This window comes from Papilio xuthus, unplaced genomic scaffold, assembly GCF_000836235.2.
Source record: "Papilio xuthus unplaced genomic scaffold, Pxut_1.1 DF827679.1, whole genome shotgun sequence".
NCBI classification, from domain to species: domain Eukaryota; kingdom Metazoa; phylum Arthropoda; class Insecta; order Lepidoptera; family Papilionidae; genus Papilio; species Papilio xuthus.
In genome coordinates this window covers 2,081,308-2,106,904 of record NW_013530970.1, presented here as the reverse complement: position 1 = coordinate 2,106,904, position 25,597 = coordinate 2,081,308, and the positions used below count along the sequence as shown (strand labels likewise).

Sequence of the window (25,597 nt, the reverse complement as noted above, 5' to 3'; positions counted from 1 at the left end):
TCCTTCCACACTGTGTTTTAATCTTTGCCAAATTTCAGCGAGAAAAACAAACATCTACCCATCCATCCATTCATTCATCTAAACATTCATTTTTACATAATTAGTAAGACTAGTAAAAAGTATAGAATAAAGATCTTGCATACTTTAAACAAAATAACTATTCTAAAATATAGACAGAAAATTAAAATGTAAATTACATACTAAATTATCCACGCACATGGGACGGTGTCGTATTCAAATGTATCTGATGTGAGCAATTCGCTCGTATCAAATTATTTTACAACTATACGTGAGAGATATAACAAAAAAGATGTTAAAATAAAATTTACTGCTAAGCGCAAGTTATATTTCTTCCAGTAATATTGTACGTGCATTTTCAAAGCAATATTTATTATTATAATGTCGCCCGAGACATTCGGCGCAGAAGTAAAAACTTAATAAAAGCCTATGTGTTATTCCAAACTATGTTCTGTATACATACATCCAAATATTCGTATTTATAATATTAGTAAGGCTACAACATATATACTGTTAAGAATGACAAACATTCCTTTGGATTATTATTCGAAGCTATCTGTGGGTCTAGCGCGAATATACGTGACGATTGACTTCGTATCGTCATCGACAATTGATGTCAAAATTTGTATGAGATACTAGTGTACTTAACGCCCGATAGAGGCGCTGTACAAAGGTCAATACAAATTTTGTCGATAACGATACGTCTTGTCACAAATATTCGTGCTAGGCCCACTATTGTGTGTTTTAACAAATGTATTAATAAAAAGATATTCCACAGGGTGATTGGGTGTATCCTCATAGACCTGGCGACTACGCTACACTAACAAGGAAGTATCTTGGCTCGCTTTATTGGTCTACCCTCACTTTAACAACTATTGGTGATCTACCTACACCAGAAACAAATGCTGAGTAAGTATTGATTGGTTTTAGTACTTTTTATATGTTTTAATTATTGCGTAGTAATTATTAATTGTGCACAAGTAACTTTTATTTTTATCATTTACTACAGAGTCCTTTTGGTTACTAAAAGAGACTCTCCATGTATATTTACTGAGAGAAAGTTTAGGACTTTCTTAATGAATGATTGACTGTCGTATTCAGAGTTGTTTGGTAACTAAGGCAGACAATTATTGAGACATTTCCAGTGTGGAATTTGGAAAACGAAGTCTAACGTTTATAAAGAAACAATTATATAGTTAGAAATAATAAGAAATAATTTCTAATGATTACAAATAGCTTTGTAATCGAAATTAAAAGAGCCAGACGAAGTAGAATGAATTAATTTAAATTCCAAACGGTAGGTCATTAAGATACCATCGGAATTCCGATTAGATTGCAAACAGTTAACATGATAAGGGGTTGGGTTTTATTTTCTCTGACGTTGACCTCATTCCGATAATGAAAGCTTTACCACATCAAAGGTGAAGGTTAATAAATACATACACTTAAATAACTAGGCAACTGGTTTGAATATATTATTTAAAAAAAAACATTGTAGTAGCAAAAAGTTTTGGGTACACGACCAGTTATGCTTGACCCCTCCTTTTTTTTATTTATATACTTTTATAATAGTATTTTAATACAAAGGTTGTATGTACTAGCGTGCTCGGAGGTCCCAAATTTCTGCCGCGCCGCGGGCTCAAGTCTCGCTTGTTGCAGTTCCGATCGAATAAAGGGTACGTTATCAAACTGCGGACGATTGGTCAAATCATTTATGCTATTAAGATTTCTACTTTATTAATATTAAAATAAAGCTGCAATTGCATTGGATCCAGAATAGCAGTATCTAAGAGAATTAGGATATAATAGGGTTTAAAATTTCAAACTAATATCTAATATTTTGTATCGTTTGTCTTCATGTAATTATCATTTTTAAACCGTAAAAAATATGAAAATCTCGTTACGTAATCGATTGATTACATAATTTATGTATTAAGCTAATATAAATTTATATGTACGTAATATGTATATTAAAACTATTTGCTAGTATTCGATTACATAGATCGCACCTTTCTCTCACATTTTATCAAAGTATCACTTAATCTTAGAATCTAGTTTCGTTTCACACTATCCCGCATATTGCTTTGATTTGCGCACATAAGAAGTTTTCTATTGCATTCAAATAAAGTTTGATTCGTATTCATTTATTTATCTTATTCTTAATATAGTACACTTCATATAAAAAATAAAATAGAGCACCACCGGCTGCGGAATCCCATGACTCAAACAACCAGTGGTCAGGGCTGCAGAAACGGGAACCTTCTCACGATGCGTGCGGTTTCTAGGATAGCTACCTTTTGTATCCGCCCCGTAATCCTGTTTAGCGAGAGCTTCGTGAGATGGTCGAAGCTCTTCGCTATCAGTCCATTCACCGATACGACTGTCGGAATAATGATAGTCGATTTCATACGCCATATGGCGGTAACCTCGTGAGCCAAATCTAGATATTTTAACAATTTTTCATTTTCAGTAAAGTTTGTTTATTTAATAATAAGTAAAATTACTTACACCACATTTCGTTATTTAATTACGTTACGTTCATTCTTATAGACAACTAAAATATTTTACAAAAGTTATTGAAAACTATTTGCATATTTATACTAAATAAATAATAAAAACGTACAAAGGGGACTGACAACAGTGTTATATTCTTAAAGTAACTGTCCGCGACTTCGCCGGCGCGGAATTAAAAAAAATAGTAACCTAGTTCTTCAGACTATGTTCTATATGTATGCCAAATTTCATCGAGATACGTTTAGCCGTTTTGGAGATACCTTCATGAGAGAGATTCAGAGATGGATGGGTGGGCTACAGTAATTAAGTTTTTTTATACATCCACGCGGACGGAGTAGCGGGCGACAGCTAGTTTATAATATTAGTAAGATGACAACATCCTCTTTAGTCTCAAAACTGTCCAGAACGGTTTGTAAACGGCAGACGTATTAAATAAAATAGTTATCATAAAGTCGAATAGCCTCCTTTGTTTTTGAAATAAGGTATTACGGTCTCTAATTTATTTGACAGAGAATTCTTTTGTGCGTATAAAAATGACTTTTAATATTGTGCGTGTTATTTCTGTTATAAGAATATGTTTGACCTTAAAATATTACATAACTTGGTATGACCAATCGTAAGCAGTTTCGTGTTTTTAAAGTTTTCTTTACATCTTTTTAAAACCCAAAATAATCCAACGGCTGTTTATAAAAGAAAAATAAACTTTTAAGTTTAAAATAAAAAAAAGATTAGCAAAATTTAATTGTATGGACAATTAAAAAACTTTTGCCTTATCTTGGTTTAAAAAATTATCATTGTCTATGAGCGGTCGTTGGCGGGAAACAGCTGAGTGGAGTTTATTAAATTAAAATGGTGGCGGCAGAAATTTGGAGGCTGTTCGCATTGCAGCGAAAACTTCGGGTAACGACAATTGATGTGACTAAAATTTCTATTGTCATGAAACTTGTTTTTATTTGTTTTTTTTCAATCTCTCACCGACACCGGTCGAGGAGTTTCTTAAAGTTTTCGAACAGCCTTCACTGATTGAAACCGCCATTTTGTATTTATCGCTTGTTATACGTTTAATTTTGGAGTGTTTTGTACTTTTTGCAACTGTTCGAAAACTTTGCACCTTTTTTGTTTTTACGTTATTGTAGAAGCTATTCAAGTATAATAATTGTTTTCGTCTATTTTTATTATTGTAATTATTATTTTGAATAATAACTTATTTAACAATTTATTTTTCGATAATATTCCGTAAAAAAAAAGATGAATTATTTTTGATATATCTAGATTTTTAATTCATCAAACTTCTTACAGACCTATGTATTCCTATTTCAATAGCTATGACATTTTTTGTGTCTAAATAAAAAATTTTAATAAGCAAATACACGTACATTTTAATTTACTACGCACTTTAGTAAATTTCTCTCCTGTCATCCAATAATAATCACGTACATCAAATGTCATGCTACAATCTGATCTATTCACATACGCACTACACATATTACAATTGAAAAAGGATTACAAAACCATTCACATAATCCAAAAAAACAATCCAAACCTTCACTTTAAACTTCAAATATACATAAAAGCACTTATTATAAATAAAACACAACACAATTCACATTTAGCTTAACAAATATATTTATTTCACAGATACGTGTTTACTATCGTCAGCTATTTGATCGGAGTCTTTATTTTCGCGACCATTGTTGGTCAGGTCGGCAATGTTATAACCAATCGTAACGCTAACAGACTGGAATTTGAGAGATTGCTTGATGGAGCTAAAACATATATGAGACATCATAAGGTAAATTTTTACTTTAAGTAATTTTAATGTTAACGTTTTCTAACAAAGCCAATAATTAGCTTCTTTATGCCGTCAAAAAAAAGGATGCCAAAGAAGGATGATTGTAGTATCCTTTCTAGGTCTTCTTTATTTTGGTTCAACGTTTTGTTTATAAGTAACTCATTCAGAAAACCTATATGCAGCGTTATTATTCCATGGCTCTATGTTTAGTTGGTATATTCTTAAAATAGGAAACAATCCAGCAAAAATACTGCTAGAACAAAATAATTAGAGACTAAAAAATATTTAAAGCGTCTCTGAACAATTCCTTATTCTTTTAGGTGCCAGGTGGTATGAAACGTCGTGTTTTACGATGGTACGATTATTCCTGGTCCCGAGGTCGAATCCAAGGTGGCGGAGATATCAACACGGCTTTAGGTCTGCTGCCTGATAAATTGAAAACCGAGCTCGCATTACATGTCAATTTGAGCGTTCTCAAAAAGGTAATGTAAAGCCATAAATATGGAAAACCCTTAACATAATAATTTATGTGACTGTAGGCTATTAAATTTATGTTACATTGATTCCTTAGGTGACAATATTTCAAGAATGCCAACCAGAGTTTCTCCACGATCTTGTTTTGAAGATGAAAGCTTACATCTTCACACCTGGGGACTCAATTTGTCGAAAAGGTAAAATTGCAATAATATATTATAAATACCCATATTTGGGATTAGCCTATCTATCTACCTTCATAAAGCACGATTTATTATTTCTTGCAATATTCTGTTCTGGATACTGAAACTAATTCTCATCTAGATATACGTCTACTTTAAAGAAGATAGACATTTGGATAGTAATGTAATAAAACTTATATTGTCTACAGGTGAAGTAGCTCGAGAAATGTTCATTATCGCTGATGGTATTTTAGAAGTGATATCAGAGACAGGTCGTGTGCTCACTACTATGAAAGCTGGAGATTTCTTCGGAGAAATTGGTATTTTAAATCTTGACGGGCTTAACAAGTAAGTTTACATAATTCAAAATTACGTTAATTATCTTAGAAATTATATTATAATTATGAGTATTTAAATATAAGTCAAAATAAAACAATGAATAAATATTTTGGATACGGCATTTCTCAAATAGTAGTGATTTTTAAATTATCTTTTATTGCAATTACTTCTTTGTAGACGAACAGCAGATGTCCGATCGGTAGGTTACTCTGAACTATTCTCATTATCTCGGGAAGATGTCCTAGCAGCTATGAAAGATTATCCTGAAGCTCAAGAAATACTCCAAACTCTCGGTAGAAAACGATTACAGGAAGCTAAAAATATGTCTCGACAAAAAGGCAAAGGTAAACTCTTCTAACAGAAACATTTGTTGAACTCATGTACTCGTAACTTCAGTCAGTAAAATTAATACTATGGTGTTCTTATTTTCAATGAGAAATGATAGAAATATAAACACAATACTGTATGAGTGTTAATCAAAACTTCAATTTTGAAATAACAAATGCAACAAAACACAAACAAAGCGAACATTTCGATGTTGCTATTCATTAAACCGTTCGCATTACAACGTTTTACTAAAAGCAATAAATGTTTTTGTTTCAAAATAGAAGCAATTATTGGTAGTAGATTTTAGTTTTTTGATGGAAATATTTTAATCGTTTAAGGTGAAACAAGTCCTGATAAAATGGGCGATGACAGTACATCAAAACGCATCGTGCACAAATTGCGCACCGATGTTAAGGTATTGTTCAATCATTTTTAATTTCATTGTTTAAAAGCATTAATAAGTATTTGAAATTCATCGCAAAATGACGATATACTTTGAAACCAAGGTATAGCTAGAAGTTAATGCTACCAAAGCAAGTTTGCGTAAATAGCAAATTATTTAATTTGACCTGAAATGTAGAAAGAACTGTTATGTGCTTAACACATAATATTTTCAGTCCGATGACAGTAAAATTTTAAATGAGTTATTGGCGATTAGTGACCAAGTAATCGTTGTCAGAATTCTCTGCACAAATGTAATTTAGTAAACAAATTCTAGGGAATACGTAATGCAATTCGAAGTAGATCTCGAGCTGGACGTAGATCTGGAGAATCGATGGAACTCCAGTCGTTATCGAGTTCGGAGAGGACAGCAGACACCAAGGTACTGAGGAGGATGCCTCGAGTTGAGAGTGACGACTCGCAGGCACACAACCAGGAGGTTTGTCCAAACACTGCGCTTAACGCATTACCCTTTACGATATCCTATTCTCACACCCAGTCACGTCAATCTCTAATTAACCAAAGACAAATTACTGTTTCAAACCCTTTATCCGTCACTTCCTAATAAACCTTATTTATTATCTCACAATTTTACGGTTTTATAACAAATTTTATTCGGAAATATTGAATTAATATGTAACATGAAATTAACCTTTGGCAGGATAATATTGTAGAAACATCAGGTTTTAAAGGTGGTGAAAAATGCATATCACCTATTGGAGCTGGCTTACCCTTGTTATCACGATTGAAATTGTTAAAAGAAAAACAAGTGAGTACTAATACAGACATTATGCATTTCCAACTACCTTATTTTAAACTAGCTATCACGCGCGACTTTTTTTCGTATGGAATGAAATAAAAAACATACTTATTAGCCTATGTGTTCTTCCAGACTGTGTTCTCGGGATACCTTCTAACAAACATCCATACATCCATCTGGATATCCATATAAACTGTCGCATTTATAATATTAAGTTAGTTGAATCTACAAACGTTTTCTGGTTACACTAAATTCCTTTCACAGGACCGCGAAGAAAAGGTCGCTAAGCAGAGAAATTCGACATCTTCAATAGCATCAATATCTACGCCTCAGCCAACTCCATCAACCAGTTCTGCACCTGATGGAGAACCTGAAGTTATTGGCGCTGGGCTTCCTCTTCTGCAACGTCTGTTGTTATTAAAAGCCAAAGAAGAAAGAGAGAAAAACCAATTAACTCCAACTAACAGCAACCAACAATCAAGCTCAGAAACGATTAGCCCAAGTTCTGTTAAAAGTCCTTTAAGCCCTACAATTAAAACCTTAAGTCCTATTAGAAAAGGTTCAGAATCCAGTTCACCAGGTAGATTACATAGTCCCACAGCAAAAATGTCACGAAAAAATTCTTCAGGCTCCAGCGATGGTACTTCGCGTCCAAAAGTAAGCTTCAGAGATAAAATACTTCAAGTTCAAAGTGATGGAACGGCCGTTTCTCAACCTTTAATAAAAGATTTATTAGAAAAACCCGCCGCAGTAGTCGAGCCGACACCTAAAACAGAGAGTAACCTTATATCTATACCCCACTCAGTCGTTAGTAAAATTAAATCCCCAGCCAAGGCAGTAAGCTCTTCGTTTCGTGACAGATTAAAGATACTTCAAGGAAATAGTTCCAAAGAAACTGACACAAGCTCAACAGAAAAAAGTAAACAAAATGAAAAAACTTCTGCCGAAGTATCACCAGTTCAGTCTACAGAAATAAAGGAGGAAATAAAAAAAGAAACCAAGAAACCATGGTCTAAATTGAAAAAAGCTGCTATATTAGGAGATTCTAAGAGTCAAAGCAAATCTAGCATAGAAGAAAAGAAGCCCGATATCGATTCACCGAAAGATTTAACTACAGCAAATACAGAAAGTAGTAAACTAGAAGCATCTATGAGCATCAGAGTACCGGTTGTAACTACAGCAGAGCTCGTTAAGATTGACAATAATAATACTAAAGTTGATAGTGATAATATTAAACACGATAAACCTAAGATTTGCTTAACAGGGCCTTTAGAAGCCGTCCAAGAAAAAAAAGTAGAAGCATTACCAACCTCTCCAAAAAAATATGAGATTACAAAAGCAAGTGATATCAGTAGACCGACGATCACAGCAGGAACTATGCTATTACCTAAAGCAAAAAAATATAAATCAATAGACGATCTGTCACCTGAATATGGTGGTCTACCTTTTGTCAAAAAACTAAAAATTTTGAATGAAAGACAAAAACTTGCAGAACTTGAAAGAGTTGTAAAATTTAGAAGTTCGAGTTTAGACTGTGCTAGTTCTTCTGAAGATTTACTTTGTGACACATTGACTAGAAGTCACTCAGAAGGAAGTACAATGTACAAAAGAAAATTTAAAAGGAAATCAACAGATTCTTCAGGTAGCCACGAATCGAATGAAACATTAGAAAGAAGAACTCTTAAGTCAATATTGAAGAAATTATCTGAAGACGTTACACCAGTGCAGAGTCCTGAAAGAAGTAATGAATTGAAAAAGTTAATTCGGGCACCAACTATAGAGGGATATGCAGCAAGACATTCAAAGTTTGCAAAAAGTGTTACATTTCACCGCCACACATTACCATCGCCTCCTGCAAGCGCACCGTCAGACATCGAAGACGATGTATTCCATATACCTGAAAGCAAAAATGGTTCTGTTCCAAAAATATCCTCACCGCCAGCTATTGAGCCTGACATAGTGGTACCACAAAATCAGTTGGTTAGACCAGATATTACTATTTCTAATCAAGAGTTTGACCATAATGTATTTACTAAAAACGAATCTAATGTTCAAGAAAATGTTACGCCAGTGTACGATATAAAATCATTAAGACCGGAAGAAATCTCAGTACCGCCTGAAAAACCTAAGCCTACGTGTATTCCTACCGTCACCAATCAAAATAAATTATTGAGAGGTAGATCAGTTAAAATAACTATCAGAGTGATTTTTTGTATTATGTGTTTTGTTATTTAATAATTTAACTTGTGTTTATTTTGCGATGCAGGTTCATTAGACGAGCATGAATATTTTGGTGAAGTCCTTTTAGGAATCAAGAAAGTAATTCAAAATCATTTGCACGATGTTCAGGATATATTTCAAGACAGGTATGATTACCATTTACTTAAACTCAAAAATTTATATTTGGATTTATGTATCCATTATAATATATTATTTTTCCAGATTTTGTAACTTGGAAAATGAAGTAAGGAAACGTGATGAAATCATAAGTCAATTACAAAAACGAATACAAGAATTAGAAAACGTAAGTTCAACTGGAACGGGTACAGTTGACGATGTATCAGAACAATGTCCTGACGTAGATACGACAAACCCATTGCGTTCTAAAAATGGTAGCTCCGGCAGCGACGAAGCTTCGGTTGCTGATGAAGGATTTATGGTACTTTGAAATATACCTAAGTTCTGTCGTATAAAAATATTAATCCACTTAAAATCATTGCCTAAGTTTTAAGTTAATTTAAATTATTTGAAAATAAGAGAGAAGGTAGGGAAAACTTGTTCTAAATAAGTATAATTCATCGATTTATATTTTCCAGAGAGGTGACTCATTAGATACAGTATTCGCTTCATCTCCTCCAAATATAAGTCCTGAAGAAGGTACACAAACGAAAGTTGAACCCAAAACAAAGTTTGGTGCAACAAGAAAAACAATTTCAAGTGATGACTTAACAGACGAAAAACTGACAGAGATGACTGGTGGTATTGAATTAACGAAATTATCATATTCAGAATTACAAAGCCTTGCAGAATCTTTAACGAGTAAAACAGATAAAACATCATCAAGTAAAGAGAAATGGTCGTTAAGTAAATCTAAGAGATTGGATCTCAATCTTGATGGAAAAGCAGGAACTTATTCGAGAAAACGAGCGGCAAAATTAAAACAACGTAAATCTTGGGATGACCAAAGTGACCAGGAGAACATGGAAATGCAAGATCTGACAAGGTTAGAATTAATTACACACTAATAAATAGTATAAAATTTAAAATTTAATTTATATTCATATTATTTATATTTACTATGCAGACCGATGTCACCACAAATGACTGCAGAAGATCGTTCCTTGCTTAGTCCGGAGCAGTCCAGTCTTCGCACTTCAAGGCGTGGGATTCATCCATTTCATTTCTTTGGCACCCATCTGGACAACACTAAAACGAAAATTAAGAAAACTCTATCAGTTGATACAGGAATGCATCACACGGGACGAAGAGATAGAAGTAGGTTTAATCATATTTCTAAATCTCCAAACACAGGAAGGTTTTTGACATTTGTGAACAAACTACTTCTCTTTTTCTGGTATATTTTAATGGTATTACGATGTTTTTTTTTCTAGAACGTGGTGAAGGACGTCAACAACGCAAGTTCAGCTTGGGTTCCTTCTTCGGTTACAACCGCGGCGTGCAAACTGCAGCCAAGCCGAACAATAACTGCAATGAAGTTGTCCTCGACGTTGGCAGCGACTGCAGTTGGAGTGATACGTAAATATAATCTTTAAATTTTTTACTGTATATGTTCTTATCGGCTCTGACTTTCAATTAACATGAATCTATCACGTATAGACAAACTAAGATAATCAGATTAATCGATCTTATTGTTAAAAGAAGCCAATATAAACGTTAACCCAAATTATATGACTTTTAGGACTTCAACATCATCGAGTAGTGATTCAGAGTCAATACCAAGAACACCAGTTTTTGAAGAGTTTCTAGAGAACAGCAATCGACGCGTCAGAGCGGGCAGTTCTAGACACGGCAGCATGTCGCCTTTAGGAGGTGAATTAACTTATTTATAATCGCAACGCATCTGCGGTTCCTCTGGTATTGCTGATGTCCATGGGCGTCGTTGAACACCTCGGTGTTCCCGCTGCTCGTTTGTTATAAAAAAAATAGAAATGATTACTACTATACTCGAATAATTTTTCGTGTTAATACCAAAAAGTATCTTCTAAACTCCTATATTTCTTTATGAAATTTTTATAGTCTTAAGATTTATCCTTCCAAAAAGTTTTCTGTTACGCAATTCTCAGCAAACTTTGTCTATTTAAATATTCAAGGCGCTTAATACATTATTGTTCTCTTAACCGACAATTGACAGTATTGAATTATTAATGCAGGAAGTGGAAGTGACTGGGAAGTTATGATGTTAGCCAACGAGTTAGAAAAGAGGGAGCGTGAGAAGGAAAGAGAAGAATCTAGGAGACATCATTATCCAACAACTCTTAGAGATTTGGAGGAGGTAAGTATTGAATATCGATCGCATATTGTAGGAGGTATAGGAAAGAAACAAAAGAAGAATGTTGGACACATTAGACAGACTGAAGCTAAGCTTGATGATGAATGTGAAGTAGGTTTAAATATTCATAATCCTTAGAAATATATTAACTGTAGAACCGTTGGTTTCTGAGACCAAAAACTCTGTAAAAAGTGTTACTGTCCTTGAGAAAACATCGACAACAATATCTTTTAAACTGGTATTTTGGTCTTAAAAACCAACGGTAAGTTGTCATATTTTTTGCCTAGGAAATTGACATCGTTAGCCTCCTAGCACCTTATACTTAATACAAGACAAGTTTGTTGTCTGTTACATAAAAACCTGCGAAGCTAAAATGCGGTCACTTGTCGTAACATCGAGAAATAAAAGTTCCTTTTCATTAATCTAAGTAATATAACTAATTTAAACTCTAGTTAATGTAAGAATACTAGCATTAGATACGTGATTTTCTGTTTTTTCTGCGTTAGTTAAAACCATTGTGAATGTTAGTTATTTTCCTTGACTACGAACTTGAAACTTAACTAATACAGTTTCTACTATTCTGAAAACCGTCAAATTTTAAAATAACCATACTTGTAAAACCTAAAAGAAACTAAAGTTCGTTAATATTTAAATATATGAAAATTACTAATTACTAATAACAAATCTTTTACTCAGGAATCAGATACACCGCAAAGAGAAGACAGTCCTGACGAATTTTCCAACATAGACGATTCCAATTCGTCATCCACAACGCATCTCCTCTCGCAATCCATCAGCGAAGCATCGCAAAGATCTTTAGAAACGTCTTTCACTGAAAGAAGCAGTCACTCCACGCGAGAACCGAGACAACGCCGCGTCGGATCTGTAGGAGAACAGGTAAGATACTACAAAATAAACAATAACCGTTGACTTCCACTGTCAAAGTATCTATTCAACACATGTCCTAAAGGGAATATAATGAAAACATGTCTATGAGTTTTGGGGTAGTAGAAACCCAAGGTTAAAGATATAGAGTAAAAGATATAGAGTAAAAATAATGCACGTAAACAACAAGCATATAGGTTATTAATAGATTTCTGTTCAATAGTAGTTAAATAATAAATTTAGTACATTGAAACGTAAAATTTCTTTTAGCCAACACGTGACATATCTATTCAGCAGTCGAGAGGATTGATACTACGAGCCGCGAGTTTGGATCGAGAAACAACGGCCGCATGTTCTCATAGACGTTTCGGATCCTTAAAGAGTTCCAGCACGGACTCGCACAAAAGACTCTGATCCCGTACATTCTACGGATCAAAAAGATCCGAAATAACCAAGGAACAGATATCCAATAAAATTAATATAGATTATAAAGAAAATTCGGAACAATACGTAAATATGAGATCAATTCAAATAGAAATTAATAATTCTATAAATGAAAATCAATTATTAATTTTGATTCATTAATTACATTAATAATGGAATAATAATTTCTTTAAAAGATTTTAATGTTATTTAATGTTCGTAAAAATGTCTAATTTAATTAATTAAATGATAGATTTAGAATTTAATTATAAAAGATATGCACAAATAACTGTGTATAAAATATGTACGATTATTTAAATACATAATATCGAATACATTTTCGCTCAATTACGTACATTGCAGATTTTATTTATTTCATTATTTACTTAAATAGTAATTAAACCTATTTATTTTCTTATCATATCATGTTTAAAATTGAGAATATATTTACCATAACAATAGTATTGGATCCTTTTCAAAGCGATCGATCCTATATATGTAGTGTCTTATCGAAAACTTAGCTAGATTTTACAAAATAAATTATATATCTACAGATTACAAAATTATTAAAAAATAGTGCCAAAACAAATAAAAATGAAAATAAATACTATATAGAGTTTACAAATTAGTATAAACAAATGTATGTATTGTATATAATATTTATTATTTAATTATATTTTATAATCAATTTAATTATTATTATTTAATTATTACAAAAATAAAAAATAATTGATTTTATGAGAAAATTATTAGAATTTTATTATTGATTATATCAAAATAATTGTAATCTAATAACAAAATCTTCCCGCATTATTTCTTCCAGTTAAATTAATTAATAACTGTTCGTCCAAACACAAAAAGAACAATCACAAAATTATAAACGAAATTGTGAAGAATATTTATTTTAAGAATAACTTTAAAATGTCACAAATGTTCGTTTCTTAATAATATTGTAACCGCAGCACAATATTAATTTTAATTACAATTAATTAATATAATAGATATATTATGTAATGTTTAAAATATACTATATTATATTTAAGTGCACGTAGTTAGTGGAAGTATGAAAAATACTAAAATACATATTTTCAACTCTAATCATAGTATAGAAATTAATCAATAAAAATGACAACATAAAAACATTTTTTTATTTAATCGACCTTGAAATCAGTTTATAACTAATAATTTCATAACAATCGGTCAAGGCGTTTCGGAGGAGTATCATAACTAACATTGTGACACGAGAATTTTATATATATAAAACTAGTTGTCGCCCGCGACTCCTTCGGCGCGTAATTAAAAAAAATCTTAATTAATAGCCTATGTGTTCTTCCAAATTATGTTCTACACACATGCCAAATTTCAGCGAGATCTACGCAGCCGTTCTGGAGATACTTTCAAAGAAACATCCATCCAAACATTCGCATTTATAATAGAAATAAGATAATCATTACTTAATTAATGTCGGATAGATTTCTTTTTAATTTCCTGAAAGGAAATTCTCTTCTATATTGCAGATACGTAGTTTTACAATTGCTATAAAGGACGACATAATCGAATCGAGTCACATCGCATGATGGCCGTGTATTTCACTCACGTCGACCTTTGCGATTGGATCGCATGTAATTTATGGTGGCTGTCTAACTAATCAGTTTGAGACGTTCATTCCATCTATTCTATTAAAAAAGTTAATGTAATAGGCCTTTCATAATAAAAAAAAACTTTAAAAAATAGTAATATAATTCATCATCATCAGCTCACTATACGTCCCCACCAAGGGGCTCGGAGCCTACCCTAAGTTAAGGGTGATTAGGCCATAGTCAACCACGCTGGCCAAGTGCGGGTTGGTTGACTTCACACATATCTTTGAATTTCTTCTCAGATAAGAACATCGGATAAATGTACATATGTAAATCGGAAATCGAAAATCACATTGGTACATGGCGGGATTCGAACCCCAGGACCTGCAGATTGCAAGTCGAGTGCTTGACCCCTGAGCCACCGACGCTCCTGTAGTAAGAAGTATAATAATATAATACTTCTTACTAATATTATAAATGGATGTATGAATGCTTGTTATAAGGTAGCTTCAGAATGGTTCAACAGATCTCAATGAAACTTGGCATAGATGTAGAACATAATATTAGAGAACACATAGGCTACTAATTAAGTTTTTTTTAATTCCGCTCAGATGCAGAAAGGGCGGCAGCTAGTAATTATTCGCGCCAATACGCCTTTAAAATAAATATAGCAAGGTGCATCCAATCAGCCAATGAGTGATGACGTGAAGTTGCTACCACCGACATTGCCCTTGCATTTTTGTGACCTTTAAAATATAAGTTCATCTCTGTAACTTGCCCGATTAAATGCGTTCACACTGCATCTGAAATTTTACCCTTATTCTCCAATAACCAACTATTCCGCAAGCATAGAATATTACAGTAATTTAATAAATAAAGAATACTGACTGATTATAATATTACCAAAGAGATTTGAATGAAAAGAGATTGTATTACACTTGACAAAAATTCATCAAGATTGTTATCCCTTTTGGAAGTGTCTCAGACAATAATGCGGGGAAAACTTGCTTAGTTCCGAATTAATTGGTTATTACAACGAAATTAAATTAAATTAAGATTAAGCCCCTGTCTTGGTATTTAATAATTTAATAAGGAAGGATATTCAATATTGTGAATTAAGCGAATTGACTTATAAAATATTCATTGAATAAAACTCGAAGGAGCGGAAAAATTAAAATACAACCTCTTTATGTATTATTCTGAATATTTAATAACTTAATAGTCACTTAAACTGTCACTTAGTGTAGATTTATTCTCTCTTAATGATCACTTAAACACGTCTGGTTATTTTCCTAAAAATTACTTTTATTGTAACTGCTCGATGGATGTATAGATGGATGTTAGGAGGTATCTCCAGAAAGGCTGCATAGTCTGGTTGAATACATAGGCTACTAATGTTAGGAAGAAAATCCAGAAATGAGCCAGTGTATTGTACAGCTTTACTAAAATGTCGACGTTTCTGTCCCCTCACATTCATTCTGACATTAGACTTTGTTACGAAAGGACGTCATATGGGCCAAAAGATTGTAATTAATAATGTCTAAAACTAATTAGTTTTTTTAATTAAAAATATTTGATCATGAATTATTGTGTTCGAATTGATATCAAGTTATTTTTAATACGAATTACTATGACTTAAAGAAAACAACTCACGAAATCCATCTTAAGAAAGAAATAGGCATAAACAAATCTTTTTTTCTACTATCTATTCTAGTATTGAGAAGGTTTCTTCAGAATTAAACCGAGAAAAATACGTCTAAGCCTTGGCTTATTTAAATCGAGTTGGATTTCTCAACTGAATTTGCTTTATAAAGAAATTGAATCTTTTTTTTATTTTCATTCGAATTTAATAGCGGCGCGTTTATTTAGTACATTTAAGCTTTCTCTATCTCTATATCATTCTCTATATCTGAGATGAATGGACTTTTTAACGTCATTTCGTCAATGACAATAACAGTTTGGCTTTATAGCTTGTATAGCTTCGGACTATTACATCTACTTTTTCTTTAAAAAAAAATAGCCTTTGCCTGCGATTTTGTCAACAAAAACAAAAAAAAAGGTGAAATTTATCTCATGTTCTTTCAATAAGATGTATTGAACCGTTGCTTATCGAGTAAATTATAAGGCAAATGTATCCCACGGGAACCATTTCCGTAACCATAGAAAGCCTATGTGTTCTTCCATACTATGTTCTACATCCATTCAAACATTCGCATTTGTGATATTAGTAAGAAAGATTTGATAAAATGTCTATGCATATAACGATTGTAGGAACAAGACCTGACTCTAATCTACTATAAACGAACATATAATACTTTGGAAGGATAGCAGGTATTTGTAAACTAATTGCAACCAGCTTATTGTAAAATTTTCGTACGGAGTATGATTTATAGAAACTCATAGCTTTTTCAACATTATCAGTAGAAAGCGTACGCCCAAATAGCAGCTATAAATGCTCAAACGCTCTCCTGAGTCCGAATAGCAAAATCTCTTTTGTAAGCTTTTTGCAGTTATGGAAAAATTTTGAATTGAATTTCGACTCTCATTTAAACGAACTGAAATATTTACTTTCACAAAACATTTTTTATAAAGAAAAAATAATGAAAAAATTAAATTACTTATAACTATAACAGAAATATAGGGTTTTAGTGTATGTCTGTGTAGTTATGCAAGTCTACAGGTACTTAGAGTAATAAAAATCGTACTAAAAATAAAAGATTCATCATCAACTCACTATCCATCCCTACCGAGGGGTTCGGAGCCTACCCTAAGTTAAGGGTGATTAGGCCATAGTCAACCACGCTGACCAATGGTTGGTCGACTTCACACATATCTTTGAATTTCTTCTCAGATATGTGCAGGTTACGCCACGATGTTTTCTTTCATCGTAAGAACGTCGGATAAATGTACATATGTAAATCGGAAATCGAAAAACACATTGGTACATGGCGGGATTCGAACCCAGAACCTTCAGATTGCAAGTCAAGTGCTTGACCCCTGAGCCACCAACGCTCTCTAAAAATAAAAGATTGCAGTTATCCAAACCAAATCCCATAGAAAACTTAATTACTCCCTGACAACCGGATAACATGTTTGAGTGGAGTGGTACTAGAGGTGACGCGTTTTTAATTCACATTGAATTCGATTTATCGACACATTGTAATTTGAAAATTTTTCTCGACTTTTATAACTGACTAGCTATCGCCCGAGACTCCGTCCACGCGGAAATAAAACAAAGAAACTTAGTAGCCTGTGTTCTCCGAGACTATGTTCTACATCTATGTCAAATTTAAGCGAGATCCATACAGCCGTTTTAATGATACCTTGTAAAAAATCCATCCATCCAAACACTCGCATTTATAATATTAGTAAAAAGTAATTTTTTTTTCAGTCTTTAATTTTTTTGAATATTCTGTGGCTAAGATTACTTATTGGTGCTTTATTATTCCTAATTTATGTATGTAAAGGCTTTAAAAATCTTTTTGCGATTAAGCGTTGCCTACTAAGAACTTTTTGTGACCTATTTTCTAATTCCCCCTTCACTTATCTAGAACCCTTGACTTACAATGCCTAAGCCAGTGTCTAATCTTTTGCATCTTAATTAGTTCACAGTTCATTAGTCTACAGTATGTTGACGTGCTTAAAAGCAACATTTTTATGAAATAAAAATATTCTCTAGTTACAAAACTATTAATTATTTTAACTCTAGATTTAATAACATGAATAATCAGTAATTACGAATAGTATTAATCAATTTTAAGGCTGTCCGTTTTTATATCGAAATTAATAGAAATCTTGCACATTGCTTTGTTTGCTTGAGGCAAACGAATAATCAGAAGGCAGAATTGGTAGAAATAGCGAAGCGAACGCTATAGACATATGCAATTACAGACGCGTTGCCTACCTTTAATCGACGGAGTATGTAAATGTAATATGATATTTCTCCTTCCTATGCTTTCTTTCCTCAGTGTCATTCTGTTTTCTTTTGAAATAGACAGTTTTTGCGTACGATTATAATTTTAATTTATGTAAACCAGTGTTTCAGTGTAACTTTAAAAGTAAAGACAAATAAAGCGTCAACCGACAGTTTTGAACGTCCGTGCCTTTCGTCTAATTACTCGGATTCCCTTCTATACTGACAATGTTTACAAAACTGATTAAATGTCGTTAGTTTAGAACATCATTTATATCAAACAGATTACAAATTGCGCAGCTGTTGTAAAATTAGTTTTGTTACATTTCGAACTGTTTAGAATTAGAATTAGTAGGCAAGTATTTATACGAAACAATGCTTCGCTCTGTCACATTAAAACTATTTGCAAAGTTTATCTGATCATCATATTGTGTTATGTATATTATAAATTACTCTATACTCCATGTTCTACATCTGTAACAAATTTCAGCGAGATCCGTTGTACAATTTGAAGGTACGAAGTACAAAACATCCATCCAAATAAGAACTTTAATAATATTAGTAAGATAAAAGCGTGTCAAGTGTAGTCTGTAAAAAGCACAGTTTAAGTTATGTCTTGTAGCATTTCAAGATTAGGTTTTCAAGGTCAATTTCATTGGTCATTTTAAAAGATCAATTGTAAAAAAAATCATGAGAAATTATACATATATAGTATTAACTAATTATAAACAAAAGTAATTTAAACAAACTTTCACGAGTTGTAGCCATAAATTAAAGGCACTTTCAAAAGATGAAGTTTGTGGGTTGTTTTCGTTCGGAATACAAATGAGAGGGATTCACTCGAGATGGCTATCATTTTCTCACATAATTTGTACTAAAAACTTTTTATTTGATTAAAAAAATACATGCTGTATATGTAGAAATTAAATATTTTATTTATCTTTTAGAAAACTAACTAGTATTATAAATTTGAATGTTTAGATTGATGTTTGTTTTCACGTAACCCCAGAAAGGTTAAACGGATCAGGACGAAGTTTCGAATAGATCGTAGGCTACTAATTAAGTTTTTTTAAAGTCCTGCGAAAAGAGATGAAACCGGCAGTTAGTTTAAAAATATTTTTCTAAAGACACTTACGTGTATTTCTTTCTTGTAATATACTAAATCTCTTTTAATAAATAAAAGAACATAAACAGAAATAACATTATGTTGACGTAAGGTGGTTTATGAAAGCTCTCGATAAATTTGAATTTTTTTTTATAAGTAAAAATATTATCAGATTTTTGTTAATTAACTAATATTTCTTGTACCATTCCAACTAAGCTCTACGCTTGTGCTAGGATATGGTTTACGACAATAATCGAATGGCGGGATTCGAAGCCCCGACCACGCGATCTCAAATCCGTACACTTAACCATTAGGCTATCGACGCTTATAATAACAACTATTACATTGTATTTATAATTATTAGAATCCGTTAAATGACATCTTTATAGATTCACTGACTAACTGGGTCACTAAGCTTACATCAAACACTTTGCTTTTTTTCTCGCTCTCAATTTTTCAAGTGCCTATTTTTGTAGTGTTAGTTCGTAGCGTTTGATGAACGCGACACCACTTTTAAATGTGTCAAGTCATCATTTCCATAAACATTTAAAAATAAATGTCTATTATCTTTGAAATTATGAAAAACTAATTATTATATGCAAATTATTAATAATAACAATATTAGGTTAAAACTACAGTTATTAAATTAAAATTCAATCAAAGGGAACCTCTATATTGTTAATATTATCTCCAGAACAGCTGCATGGATCTCGGTGAAATTAGGCATAGATGTAGAACGTAGCCTAGAAAAAAGGGGGTATTTATTTTTTTTAATTCCGCTCCGCTCGAACGATAGGCGATTAGTAGATCTATATTTACATAGGATGTTATGATTTTATGTTTACAATATCGTAGACAATTATGGTTACGAGCTACGACGTAGCACAATCCCGTAGACCTACGAATATGAACCTACGAGTATCACGTATTTGTTTTAACTCGTTACTAGATTTAGATTAAATCACGAAACACCTCGCAATAAAAATGCACTCCTAGTTTATTTCTCCGTCCATTGTGACCTCTGTAATCTTATTATCTTTTATGAAAGGACAACGCGTAGAGGCAATACTTGTCGTACATACGAATGGCTAGCAATCTGCTACGAACGGTAGACTACTTATGCCAACTCTTTTTTCATTTAAAAAAAAATATTTACAGTTTTTTTAATTAACTTATTACTTTCGTAACGATTTCAAAAACGCTCGTACCTGTTGTACCTGTTGTACTCTACGACTGTTAGTCAGTAATCCGTGCCCTTAAGCAGTAAGCTATTAGGTCTTCAAATTTATAGAAAATATTACATACGATCTTTAGCACACATTTTTTTTAAACACTTAAACGTTTTCAATAAACTAAAAGTGTAAATACTTCCTCCAATATCCTTGTATATTATTTAACTTTGTTCATATAGTTGAGCGTACGTTTTCCTTTATTTCCCTCGGCGACGTAAAGTAAGCAATGGAAGAGGGTTCTTAAGTATCACTTAAACCGCAAAATAAAACAACTTACAAGTTATTAGGTAACACCCAAGTGTATACCTAACATATGAAGAAATATAAGGGAATAAGGTTATATAAATTGTAGCAAATAAATAGGAAATATTGTAGGAAATAGCGCAAAAAACTTACTTCTGCGTGTTTAGACTACAATGACATTATATATAGGGCACAATGTTCCTCTCTTATGTATTTTTATAAAGGTTATTACATCTACAGACTCTTGGTCCATATTCTTTTGCACATATTCCTTATCTAAATGACCATAGTGATTTTTGCCTCTCACATATTTACTTGCCACACTCGAAAAAGTCCCAAAATCCCCTGTTCGTCTCCTGTACAAGGATTTATTTTAAACATTACCAGATTTTTTTTTAAATCTACTAATATACCTTTTACCATTCCAACTAAGCTCTAGACTTGTGCTAGGATATGGTTTACGACAATAGTCGAATGCCGGGATTCGAACGCCCTACCTCGTGATCGAAAATCTGTACTCTTAACCATTAGGCTATTGACGCTTTGAATTAAAAAATATTAAACTACATACATATCACCTTAGTATTTTAATTTGCATATTTCAGTGTCATAAGAGTAGATAGTAATAAACAACTCTGTTTCTGTAAACGAATATGTTTAACATTGCCCGCATAAAGAAAGTCTTTACTTGGAAAATTCCGCCAACACGAGGTTAAAGATGTTGCAAAGAAAGGGGCTAATAGCACTCCGAGGATACCCTTTCCAAGTCAGGAAATACTCATGTTTGTAACGAGTGTAGTAAAGTGAGTTGCACTAATTGTCTTTTGTTTTAACCGACTTTATTGAATTCTATTTTCAGTTTGGCCTTCTTACTAATATTACAAATGCGAATGTTTGGATGGATGTATGTTTGTTTGAAGGTATCTCCTGAACAACTCAACGGATTTTGATGAATTGGCACAGATGTAAGGCATAGTCTAGAAGAACACAAAGGGTACTTACTAAAGTTTTCTTTTAATTACGCGCGGACGGAGTTGCGGGCGCGGACAGCTTTGACAATAAATTACCAATTTTTATCACCTCATTGACCTCAAGTTATGCTTTTAGAATGTGATTGAACATGACACAAACTTTCTTTATATTTCTCTGCCACAGTGTGATGTGACAACTCCTCATCACCTCATCCAAATTATATTATGGTGATACTAACAAGATTGCGCAAAACAGTTTGCAGGCGTGCTTGCATATTTATATAATAATATATTAACCAACAACAACATAACTCACGCTCGTCACATGGAAGGGTAGGCAAAGAGCACGGACATTTGTCGCGGTCTCTTAATACAGCCCTTCTTAAGTATTTAATCAATCTTGACAGTATAAGTTTGTCTGGGACGACCCCGGCCAACACTGTCACTCACTATCGCGCCATAAATTATCTTTGTTACCGTGGGCTTCTAAGTCTAAAATCCCGTTTAAAATATTGTTATCACTGTTTTATTAAAAATGAAAGACAGGTGTGACGATATTTTTTATACAGAGATTATGTTGTCAGAAACCCGCGGTTAAACTCCTTTTATTAATATGAACTAGTATAAGATCATATTACTCACTTAATCCACTGGCATCTACCCAAAGTGGGTCTTGGCCTCCAACACAACAGATCGCCAAAGTCGTCTGTCGTCTTATCATGCCAGTCCATCGCTTATAGCTCCCGCAGATCAAGCTCTAAGGCGTCTCGCCAGCGGTACCTGGGCCGACGATGGTTCGGCAGCCAGTCGGGGTCCCGATATACGCTGCTTTGGCCTTTCGATATTCAATTACGGTATTTATCAGCAATCCGTTGGTATAAAGGGTCACCTGAAACTTAAACATTTAGGTACAATATTACTTCGCTAACAAGCAAAAAATACAAGACAAATTATTCGCACACTCGATACAAAAGGGCTCGTAAGGAAAACCGAATAAGAATTCACATTTTTCAAGACATCTGAAGAGTGTCGAATAAAATAAGCATTCAGTTGTATTTATTTGGTTTCTTTTATTTATTTTTCCTTAATAAATAAATTCTTTGTATATAACTTTGGAAGTTTCTTTTCTTTTCTTTCGTATTATGTTAAAACTTGTCCGCGCGGAATAAAAAAAAAACTTAATTAAGCCTATTTGTTCTTGCAGACTATGTCCTACATCTATGCCAAATTTCAGCGAAATCCATGCAGCCATTCTGGAGATAACTTCAAATAAACATTCCTCCATGTATCTATAATAAATATTCGCATTTGTAATGTTTGTAAGATTAGAATGTTATTTTATATAACATTTGTGTATCTGCAAGATTACAAATTTTCTCAATCAGAAAATTAAAAAAAATCTTTAATATAATGTTATCATACCGTGAAACACTGTTAACGTTATTACATGCACAATTATATTTAAAATAAAAATAAAAACTTCGAAATAAATTCAAACCTATGGAAAATTAAGAAAATTCCAAAACTTAATTAAAAGTAACATTTTATCCATTAACTGCGCAATTATCTTGTTGAATAGACGCTGACGTGACTTGAATTTACGTGACTATTTAGTTAGAATGAAAAGGTCAAAATATTCACCGCAGGCGAACAAACATTATGCTTTGGAAGACTTCAAATCTATTACTTAAATATTATTAACTACGACATAAACCTTTCGTTGTATTTTAATGATACATTTTAAACATGCCAGTTTGAATCTATTCAAAAATATGTACAAACAATTTTTATCATTACACAAATGTAGATGGCGTGCTAAAGACCGGCTGATAGCTAATCTTCCATGCATCACTTGTAAGAACCTCTTAACATTAAGTGATCATTTTACGAGCCATCAAAACACGGAAGAAAATCCTTAAACAATTTCATCAAACTAAATAGAACTTTCTGTTATAAGTCATGAGGTTTATTTTCCAAAAATTGTTTGCGTGTTTCTAACAAGGTTGTGTCTTGTTAGTAATAAACAGGGCATGTCATTAACTTACTAATTTAAGTCTTAACGAATAGACAACGATCAATTTTGTGCTCATATTATGATGGATATCACCTCACAGCTAAATAGCTTAAGCTCATTGAACAAGGAAAACCTGAGTCATAATTAACTAGCTGTAGCCCGCGACTCCGTTCGTTATTAAAAAAACTTAGTAGCATATGTTCCTCCAGACTATGTTCTATATCGAGGCCAAATGTATTCTGAAGAAACCTTCTAGCAAATATCTATCCATTCATCTATACCATTTTACTTCTAATTAATATTATAAATGCAAATATTTGGATGGATGGATGCATGTTTATTTGAAGGTATCTCCGGAATGGCTCAACGATTTTGATGAAATTTGGCATACATATACAACAAAGTCTGGAAGAACACACAGGTTACTTAATAGGTTTTTTTAATTCGACGAGGTTGCAGGCGATAGCTAGTTGGAAATAAAAAGGAGATAACTGTATACATCAGACAATTAATTTGATCATCAAGTAAACACGAGGAAATTGTGTACCTATCGAATTGGATCTGTTAAATAAAATTTCAATTGGAATGTTTTCCTTATTACGTCATAACAAATTGTTTTTCCGTTATGTTGGTAAACAAAATCATTTTGGATACTGTTTACCTGTGTTATATTTATTATAAAATAGCTATCGGACGAACCGCACAGATTAAAAAAAGTTAATAAGTAGGCTGTGTGTTCTTCCAGACTATGCTCTACATGTATTCTAAATTTCAGTGAGATCGGTGCAACCATTCTTGATATACGTCCAAACAAACATCCAACTAAACATTCGCATTTATAATATTGGTAAGACAAAAAGTAATTGAAACGTGAGTGCAAAAATATTTCTTCGAATTTGTCTTCGTAGATTCCAATTCAATTTTGTTTTCGATCGAAGGCGTCGTTTTCGTAAAGTGAAACGAAAATCCAAAGGTTCTTTGCCAAAGTTAGAGTACACGCAATTTGAAATGAAAGAAAAATATTGAACTTTAGGTCTGCATTGATTATTTCTTCAGTTTATATTTTAAAACAATTAATTGTACTTAATTGAAAGTATACAAGTAATCAAATTTTGTTCAAACAATAGTAAATTTTACTAAGATTATAAATTTGATTGTTTGGATGGATGGATTTTTCTTAGAAGGTATATTCAGAAGTGCTCAAGGGATCTCGATAAAATTTGGCATAGATGTACTACTAAGTTTTTTTTTTAAATCCGCGCGGACGGAGTCCCTAGCGACTGCCAGTATTTACAAAAAATCAAATTAAGTTTGCCCAAAGAAGTTAATCATCAATACATAATATCGTGAATTGATTCAACACAATAGAATTACAAATAATTGGATCACAGAAACCTGTGAATCAAAAAGTATGTTACCAGTATTACGGTTTTTAATATGAAAAGTCTGTAAATATCTTAAAAACCGTTTCCGGCACGTGAGGCCAAAACAAATGGTCTTTTGTTATTGAATAAGAGCTCAAGGAAACATTTGGATCAGTTCTCACGTTCTTATGATTTATTTCGCACACGTCAAAATGCTCTTACCCAACTTTCATACCAACGTTCGCTTTCAATTGTTCAAATATTTGAAATGTATTATTCTTCTGTTATTTATTTAACTCTACGAATGAGAGCTTTGGTAAGGTTCTAGGTGTTGTATTACAGGTCTATACTGAAAATTAGGTAGCCTACATAAAGCTAAATAACTCTGGGATTTCACTGTCGACCTATCGTAGTACATATAGGTATTAGTGGGTCTAGCACGAATATTTGCAACAAACGTCTTCGTATCCTTTTTAATGTCAAAATTGGTATGACATTTTTGGTATACTT

The 25,597-nt window shown here is 32.7% G+C and overlaps 1 protein-coding gene across 1 annotated transcript in view; it reads left to right on the top strand.

The window, feature by feature from the left end:
- Positions 1-12,739, top strand: part of Cngl (Cyclic nucleotide-gated ion channel-like) — a 62,287-nt gene extending 49,548 nt beyond the window's left edge. The window contains exons 8-26 of the mRNA XM_013312594.1: positions 797-927; positions 4,171-4,324; positions 4,645-4,806; positions 4,896-4,995; positions 5,190-5,328; positions 5,497-5,663; positions 5,985-6,061; positions 6,365-6,526; positions 6,749-6,856; positions 7,112-9,023; positions 9,114-9,213; positions 9,290-9,506; positions 9,664-10,070; positions 10,152-10,342; positions 10,459-10,603; positions 10,767-10,897; positions 11,239-11,360; positions 12,054-12,254; positions 12,513-12,739. Of these exons, the coding sequence (XP_013168048.1) occupies positions 797-927; positions 4,171-4,324; positions 4,645-4,806; positions 4,896-4,995; positions 5,190-5,328; positions 5,497-5,663; positions 5,985-6,061; positions 6,365-6,526; positions 6,749-6,856; positions 7,112-9,023; positions 9,114-9,213; positions 9,290-9,506; positions 9,664-10,070; positions 10,152-10,342; positions 10,459-10,603; positions 10,767-10,897; positions 11,239-11,360; positions 12,054-12,254; positions 12,513-12,656 (4,770 nt within the window). The 3' untranslated portion in view covers positions 12,657-12,739. The remainder of the gene's footprint in view (positions 1-796; positions 928-4,170; positions 4,325-4,644; positions 4,807-4,895; positions 4,996-5,189; positions 5,329-5,496; positions 5,664-5,984; positions 6,062-6,364; positions 6,527-6,748; positions 6,857-7,111; positions 9,024-9,113; positions 9,214-9,289; positions 9,507-9,663; positions 10,071-10,151; positions 10,343-10,458; positions 10,604-10,766; positions 10,898-11,238; positions 11,361-12,053; positions 12,255-12,512) is intronic.
- Positions 12,740-25,597: the final 12,858 nt, after the last annotated feature.